The sequence below is a fragment of the Xyrauchen texanus genome, chromosome 35, assembly GCF_025860055.1.
Source record: "Xyrauchen texanus isolate HMW12.3.18 chromosome 35, RBS_HiC_50CHRs, whole genome shotgun sequence".
Lineage (NCBI taxonomy): Eukaryota > Metazoa > Chordata > Actinopteri > Cypriniformes > Catostomidae > Xyrauchen > Xyrauchen texanus.
In genome coordinates, this window is record NC_068310.1 from 33,787,819 (window position 1) to 33,796,838 (window position 9,020).

The 9,020-nt window shown below is 37.3% G+C and overlaps 1 protein-coding gene across 1 annotated transcript; it reads left to right on the forward strand.

Moving 5' to 3' along the window:
• Window positions 1-370: 370 nt before the first annotated feature.
• Window positions 371-8,735, forward strand: LOC127629257 (zinc finger protein 64-like). Its single transcript, XM_052106405.1, has 6 exons — window positions 371-543; window positions 2,933-3,088; window positions 3,245-3,334; window positions 3,530-3,592; window positions 3,670-3,921; window positions 5,986-8,735. The coding sequence occupies exons 1-6, from the start codon at window positions 522-524 to the stop codon at window positions 7,335-7,337; spliced, it is 1,935 nt and encodes a 644-aa protein (XP_051962365.1). The 5' UTR covers window positions 371-521; the 3' UTR covers window positions 7,338-8,735.
• The last annotated feature ends 285 nt before the right edge of the window (window positions 8,736-9,020 follow it).

The following is a 9,020-nucleotide window of genomic DNA, read 5'->3' on the forward strand; positions in this document are numbered from 1 at the left end:
TCACTGAATATTATTATGAATTCTTCAGTTGCCTAAAAAAGAGGACTTTTACTTTTAAATAAAAATAGAACAAACTATACTATATATTTGATTGAATTGCTAAATGTTACATATGTATTACGTTTTTATTTATTATTTTATTATTTACTATAATAATAGCAACATGTTATGTTTTATATATACATATTTTTTAATATTTAATGTGTTTTATTTTATATTAAAATTATATAAAATATTTATATTTCCAATCAAATAAATCATATAAAATAATTAAAAAATTGCAAGCGGCGCTGCTCCCGGTTCACTTGAAAACGCTGCAGAGAAGAAATTCTGTTTACCGTTAAGCAGTTCACACTGTCGCAAAACCAGCAACACCGTCGAACAGGACACAACACAACAAGTCGCTAAGTATTATAAAATACTGAACATATTGATTTCAACAATGTCACTTCGAATAGATGATTAATTGAAACATCAGTCCATGTCTCTGACTGAGAATCACAGCTGACACCTTTATCCAGATGGCCTCATTTAACGGCGAAGGTAAAGTAGTCATAAATGAATAAAAATACACGTTTCATGTTACTTATAAATGTCATGTAAAATACAGAAATTCTGTTTTTAGGAAAGGAAGCATCGATCCAGCTTGGTCATTATGTTTATGTTTGATATGTTTGCAGACAAGTCATGAGTGTGAATAAATGCTGCTTATCTGAACCCTTGTGCGACCTTCGGGACATTTTTGTCTTTTTCATTTTTGCTTTCTCGATCATTCTGGCTGTGTTAATGCCAACGGCATATTTGCCATATGTGTGTATTTTGGGGGGAATTTTGATATTTCAACATCAGTTTTTATAATACATCTATAATACAGTGTTTACACAAAAAATTGGACCTTCATTACAAACATGTCCCCCATTAAAACTAATGTTATTAACATAATATTTGATCCCAGTACCATTAAAGCATAAAATCATGAATTCTATGATATTATGCTTTCATTCCGGAGCCCTGGCTTCCAAAATGTATATATATATATTTTTTTTATATATTTTCCACCAGATGGCGCCATTTTTCTCATGTTTAGCATATGGAGCAAATACATGCTTTTTTCCTATTCTCTGTTTGCTGTGTTACAGAGCACTGCAGGCCAATTGTATAAATGGTGCAGCTAAAAGTGTGTGTGTGTGTGTGTGTGTGTGTGTGTGTGTGTGTGTGTGTGTGTGTGTGTGTGTGTGTGTGTGTGTGTGTGAAAAAACAACAGCGGCATTATGTAAATCCTTTATGTTCAGGACTGATGTTGGTTAAAAAATCTAAGTCAGTGACTGTGGAAAATAAAATGAATACACTCACCTAAAGGATTATTAGGAATACCATACTAATACTGTGTTTGACCCCCTTTCGCCTTCAGAACTGCCTTAATTCTACGTGGCATTGATTCAACAAGGTGCTGAAAGCATTCTTTAGAAATGTTGGCCCATATTGATAGGATAGCATCTTGCAGTTGATGGAGATTTGTGGGATGCACATCCAGGGCACGAAGCTCCCGTTCCACCACATCCCAAAGATGCTCTATTGGGTTGAGATCTGGTGACTGTGGGGCCATTTTAGTACAGTGAACTCATTGTCATGTTCAAGAAACCAATTTGAAATGATTCGAGCTTTGTGACATGGTGCATTATCCTGCTGGACGTAGCATCAGAGGATGGGTACATGGTGGCCATAAAGGGATGGACATGGTCAGAAACAATGCTCAGGTAGGCAGTGGCATTTAAACGATGCCCAATTGGCACTAAGGGGCCTAAAGTGTGCCAAGAAAACATCCCCCACACCATTACACCACCACCACCAGCCTGCACAGTGGTAACAAGGCATGATGGATCCATGTTCTCATTCTGTTTACGCCAAATTCTGACTCTACCATCTGAATGTCTCAACAGAAATCGAGACTCATCAGACCAGGCAACGTTTTTCCAGTCTTCTGGATCACTGCCAATCACTGCCATGTGATTGGTTGATTAGATAATTGCATTAATGAGAAATTGAACAGGTGTTCCTAATAATCCTTTAGGTGAGTGTATATCATGTTTTTTAAAACTGACATTGCACAAAAATAATAATTCATCAAAGTCAATGTTTTTGCTAATCATTGACATATCCCAGACTGTGATAATCCGAAGAAGAATTTCCCTTTAACATTTAGTATATGGACAATAATTCATTTTGTGTGTGTTTTTTTTTTTTTTTTCTCATTAAAAACAACAGTGGCATTATATAAACAAACTGGCATTTAAAGGGTTAAAATCCTGAAAATTAATGAATATTTGGTAGTTATGATCAGGACTGATGTTGGTTAAAAAAAAAAACTAATTGAAAGTGGAAAATAATATTAATATATAATATTATTATGGCAGTTTAATAGACATTTTTGTCCTCTTAAGGACCTCTGAGTAACTTTTGTTTTATTGACGCACAAGGGTTAATGATCTATTATAATAATAATAACAGTAAACTTAAACTATAGGCTAAATTTCATGCAGTATTGTTGCTCAATTTGCTATACAAACGAGTGTTAATGAAAGTGGCTAGTTTTGTGGAGGTACCTTGGTACAAAGATGGCATCAGATGACAATACAATAGTACTTGATTGGCATTTTCATGTACCATTATGTTTACATCCAAATTACTACCATCGTAACATGCAAAACCTTGGTATTGCCATGGTACATCTCCAAGAAATATAATACTGCCAAGGTATCATAGAGCCATAACATCACCATTGTACTTACTACATGGCATTTTGTTAGTGATCTAAAATGATTTAAAATACTTTGTGTTTGTTTTGAAGGGTTTATCAGATCCATGCTTATTGATACTGTATCTTTATTCTCATTTAATGTTGTGCTGTTTTATGTTTGTTGTCATTGCTCAGCAATAAACCACCTGTTAGTAGAAGTGAGTCCAGACATTCACATCTGCGGCTTCTGCAAACAGCAGTACAACAACATTAAACTCTTTCTTACGCACAAGCAAACTGGCTGCCAGATACCTTCAAGTCATATATCACCAAGAAATGCTGGAGCCAAAGGTTTGTCTAATGTCTATCCACTTATGTCACTGTTGATGGTTTAAATTGCCGTATAACACTAGACTACTTCTTTTACTAAAAGGTGTCGCCATCTACTACAGTATATAGAACACTCACACAATGTGCATGTATTTTTTTATAATTGTGTTTCAAAAGTCAAAAAGAGCCTCTCCAAAACCCAGAAGACCCCCTCCAAAAAGCTAAAACCTGCACTAACTCAAAAACGACACACATGCACCTTCACAGGTTAGTGTCAATAACACAGATTTGTATTTGTTGCATACATTGAAACTCATAAATAGCATAAATAGCTTTCCAGGATGCTGGAATGCCCATAATAAATACGTTTTTGACTGGTAGTGTATTTATATATGAAGTATCATTTAATAATTTTCCCTGCATGGTTCTTAAGAGGTGTTTTATTTCGTTGTGTGCCCTTAGGATGTACATTCAAAACCCAGCATGGCCAAAAAGACATGGAGAGACATTTATTAACGCACACAGGTGAGTGATTACCCATTTGTTTATGTCGTCATATCAGAAAGAATATCAGAGTTCTGAGAACTGATTTTGTTCTGCAGGTGAGAGGCCGTTCGAGTGTGAACTCTGTCATAAACGCTTCAGCCGTCGCGATAAACTGAATCTTCACAGCCGTTTGCACACGGGAGAGAAACCGCACAAGTGTAAGTACTGCTCATATGCGGCGGCCGACAGCAGTAGTTTGAAGAAGCATCTTCGTGTCCACTATGACGAGAGACCCTTTAAGTGTCAGATATGCCCGTATGCCAGCCGCAATTCCAGCCAGCTCACCGTTCACCTTCGATCTCACACAGGTGAGGACAATCCATGATTTGAGCACATAGAAATGCAATATTTATCTAAACAACCCTGTGCAGAATTTATGTGCATTTATTCAAAATATCCTCAGATTGAAGGAATAGTTGAACCAAAAATACAAATTCTGTTATTATTTACTCACTATCATGCCATTTCATACCCATACGACTTTATTTCTTTCATGAAGCAGGAGAGTTTAGTAAAATGTCCAGTCTGCTCTTTACAGTGAGTTTTACCACGAAAGTAAATGAAGTGGGAGCTGTTGAGCTCCAAAAATGACATAAAAGTAGGGCTGTCAATCAATTAAAATATTTAATCAAATTAAATATGATGATATGCTGATCACATATGTAAATATTTCCCAAGAAAGGCTGTCAAATAATAATTTAATATGTAATGATTAAACAATTATAGTTATATTTAAATAATTATATATAATATAATTTAGATAATATAAATGCAATACATTATTGTGGCAGACCAGTGAAGCATTGGCAAAGCAATACAAAAAGTGGCTTTAGAAGGAAATTTATTGTTTATTTAAATAAAATCCCTCAATAAAACTTAAGCCTATAATTGGCCTACAGTCCACAGCAATCCATTTTGCACTTGAATTCGTCAATCTGTCCGAGAAAATTTATAATATGTCCTTATTCTAATTGCGTGTCAGTGTACACATGCTTCAGACGAACACTCAGACGAACACTTTAGCAGTGTAATATTTGGGTTGCATCATATCATAAACAGCAATTTTATGTCATTGTGTAAAGTTCAACGTTGTTTGAAACTTAGAAACTTTTGAGATCTGCGCTCTGTCAAGCAGTGTTTGAATGTGAGAACATGTACTCATCTTGTGCTGTAGCTAGTGTCAAGCTAACCTTAGTGTGGCTTGTTCTCTGTACAGCTGCACATTGTGCTGGAGTTTCACTTACTGCCCCCTGCTGAAAACTTGTGGTACTTCAAGCTTGAATTGCTCCAATGGTATAAAAAGTCTTTATTACAGTCCAGGGGCACGATTAATCAACCTAAATTCTGTGTTGAATTGTCAGCCCATCATAAAAGCAAAATAAAAGTATTATGAAAGTGGTTTGGAGGACTTGTGCACTATATTGAAATGTATTCTTAAGTCATACAATAACTATGTGTGAGGACAGAACTAAATTAAACTCATTATTTAATATATATATACACACACACACACACACACACACACACACACACACACACACAGAGGTATTAGGGAGTCCAGCAGTCTGTGTAGGTCCTTATGTCCCAGTATAGTAATGGGAACTATTTTGGGTGATAAGTTAAACCGAGGTCTGACTCTCATTAAAAATCCTAGGACACTTCTTGAAAAGAGTAGGGGTGTAACCAAATTCAAATCCAAATTCCCCCCATTGGCCCTTATCAATCATGGCTTCTTAATAATCCCCTTCCATTAATTGGCTGTATCACTCTACTCTCTCCTCTCCACCAATAGCTGGTATGTGGCGAGCATACTGGCGCACTATGGCTTCTGACGCAACATCCATGTGGATACTGCACACCGGTGGTGGTTGAGGAGTGTCCCCTGTTTATTGTTTAAAGCGCTTTGAGTGTAGTGTCAGAAAAGCGCTATGTAAATGTAATTTTCATTCATTATTTACTCAAAATCCTGACCTCTGCCATAGCGCTTAAAACTCATTCTGTCAAGTCGTCATACAAATCTATTGTATATTTTCAGGAGACTTGGAATATAATGTAGAAGTTGTATGGTGTACTTTATTGGCGCTATTATGGTGCATGAACATTTTGCTAAACATATCCTGTTTTGTTTTATGGAAGAAACAATATCATTTTGGTTTAGTACAATGTGGGTGAGTAAATTATGACCAATAACCTACTATTATTGTCAATACATTCGTTTTTGATAGCACTTTCATTACTTTTTATTAAGTTGCTAATAATTGATGCATTTTTGCATTTAAAAATATTTGATAATTTTTGTAATGGAGAAGAACAAATAGTAAATATTATGGTATGCTTATTCGCATTTCATATCTTCGGATGTTTCTCCTTAGGTGATGCCCCGTTCCAGTGTAATCAGTGTGACGCCAAATTCAAGGTCAACTCCGACTTGAAGCGCCATAGTCGGGTCCACTCTGGTGAGAAGCCTTATAAATGCGACCTCTGTGAGTACCGCTGTGCCATGAAGGCCAATTTAAAACCACACATCGAGCTTAAACACAGCGGCATTGACTCCTTTCGCTGCTCTGAGTGTGAATTCCAGTGTTCCACCAAAACCTCCCTACGACACCATTCCCGTGAGCACCAGCCCCCCCAGCCACTACAGTGCAGTGAGTGCAGTTACTCCTGCTCCAGCAAGGGGGCGCTCAAGATCCACAAACGGGTGCACTCGGATGAGCGGCCCTTTAAATGTGAACACTGTTCTTTTGCGAGCAAGCAGCCCAGTAATTTGTTAATTCACAGGAGGAAGTGTCACGCAGATAAGCTGGACAGACAAAAAAGGTCAGGACGGGGCGGTGGGGTTGGGGAGGAGCCGCCTAAACGTGCAAGATTAGAGGCAGCACGAGCATTTCGTTGTGACTTGTGCGAGGCTTCGTTCGTAAGGGAAGATTCTCTTCGCTGCCACAAGAGGCAGCATAATAGAGATGCACAACAACAAAGTCTTAATCGGGGGTGGACAGTGTCACAAACCGCTGCCAAACAGTCCGTGCAGGAAGTAGGACAAGCCAGCGTTGAAACCAACATGTCTTCAGCCTACAGCAGAACACATCTTAACATCATCGTAGTGCCATCTAGTGGACCGGAGGAAACTTTTGTCCGAGCGTCAGTGGATGTAGCCGCCGCAAAAGTTGGAACGGTTCTGCTAAGTCCCGAGGATCACAACGTGCTTTTGAACCCCATAATACAGCATGTCAGCATGCTCGCACCTGGGCAGCACATTGCTGCCTCAACACCAGGGAGCAGCCTTGAGCACCAGACGGTTTTACTCCCTGAAGAAAGCACCTTTCAGACAGTTGAAACTGCTGCTCAAACCAGTGGGGCTACTCAAAAATTAATCACTTCCTGCTCTGACTCGGCTTCAGATGCCACCCACACCTTCATCACTTCTTGTTCTGACCTTGAAAGCCTTCATACACTCATTCAGGAAGGAGGAACTGAAGTTACTGTGGTAACAGAAGCGAATCCCTCGATCGCCACCTCTAAAGAAACCCTGAACATTGATGGCACATCTCATGATGTGTCTAAGCAAGCCTTACCTGAAGATACTTTAGATATTGGTCCACCAGGGGTCGTTCTTGTTGAAAGTCTTCCCCTGACCATTTCAACACAAGACCAACAAGTTAACATATACCATCTTTCACCTCACCACATATTTTCAGACTCCAATGCAGTTGACGATTCATAGTTACGCAAATAATAAAGGGATAGTTCAAACAAAAACGATAGTTTTCTCAACATAGTAGTAACTATGGCAGTTCCGAGTATTTTGGCGGAAACATGGTTTTACTATAGAAATATTGTTTACAGTGATTCTTTGTGTCTTTTTGGAGCTTGAAAGTTTTGTGTCTTGCATTGTAGGGACAGAACCACCTCATACAGTACAGTACATCCTTCCAAATATTTTCATTGGTGTTCCACAGGAGAAAGAATGTCATACAAGTTTGTTGGTTAAAGATGCGATTATTGCCATTTTTGGGTGAACTGTTCCTTTAACACAATTTGACTTTGATTTCATTATATTTGTTCAAGTTGAATAATTTGTGTTTATGTTGAAAGAGTCAACGTTGTTTTTTCTGTTTTTGAGAAGAAATTAAAAGTTTCTTTCCTGTTGTTTTTAACTTCCACAGAAGTTTCATAAGTTACGCATCAAACCAAATGATGACCATTCCGGTTTTATCTTCCACCGGGGATATTGAAATAAATGTGTTCCCATTTTCACTGATTTGCTTTGATCATTTGTGTGAAGATATTGGTGGTATTTGCTAAGGCAAGCATTATTGCTCATACTGAGGGTTAAGGATTCATACTGATTAGTATTTAAGGAATAGTTCTATCCGAAATGAAAATACTGTCATTAAGCACAATTACAACAAAATGAAGTCTGAAATCATCACTGTATTCTCTGCTTTTGATGTCAAAACGTGAACAGTCATACGCACGGCACCCGCGCACATTGAATAACCTGATAAGAAAGCCAGTAATGTTGTTTACATGCAACGGTTAAATGGGGTAATGGCCAAAATTCTACCTTTGTCAATCGGATTATGTTTAATCGTTCATCTAGTGAAAATGCTCATTTTTGATATCAGAAATTTGGTTTTCACTAGTGTGAGTGCAGATTACAGATATCTATAACGTTATTGATATTTAACGTTATTGATATGTCGAAAGGGCATGCAATAAGAATGGAGCTTTTTTTGTGTTTTTTTGGAGCCTGACAGCCCTGATCTATATGCACTGAAAATAAATATGACCTGTATGATTTACTTAATTTTTACGTTTTTTCTAAGTAAATTTGAATGGTAGAAAATTAGTAAGATCTACTTAATTTCATGACATAATAATGATTAAAGTGAGTGAGTAAAGGTAACTACATTTCAGTTAATGCAGCAACTTTTAAATACAAGTCTGATGTACATGGTACTTAAACTTAAGTGAACAATTTATTTGAATGTTTCACATTTTGAACGTTCTTTATAAACACGTTTAATCTTGTATCACGTGGAATATGGAAGTCTTCCACCAGGACGCTTGATGCATATCATGTAGTCTATTAGACGCCATCACCTTGCATTACTTGCGATAAACACTTGCTATAAAGCCGCGCTTGTGCGCGCTTAGACCTCAACACTTTTGTTTGCATGCTGGAAACACCAGCTTCGAAAAGTTAAGTAAACTTACTGATTTTTGTATTTTTTAAATGTACTCAAATTAGCAAATGTACTGGATGTGACAAGGTTTTCTACTTTAGGATTGAAATGATTATACATTGTTAAGATAATAAACGATCATAATGAAGATTTACTTATAAGCTAGAGAATACATTTTTACCTGTTGAACTGAGAGTACAAATGCAGAATTGACTTAA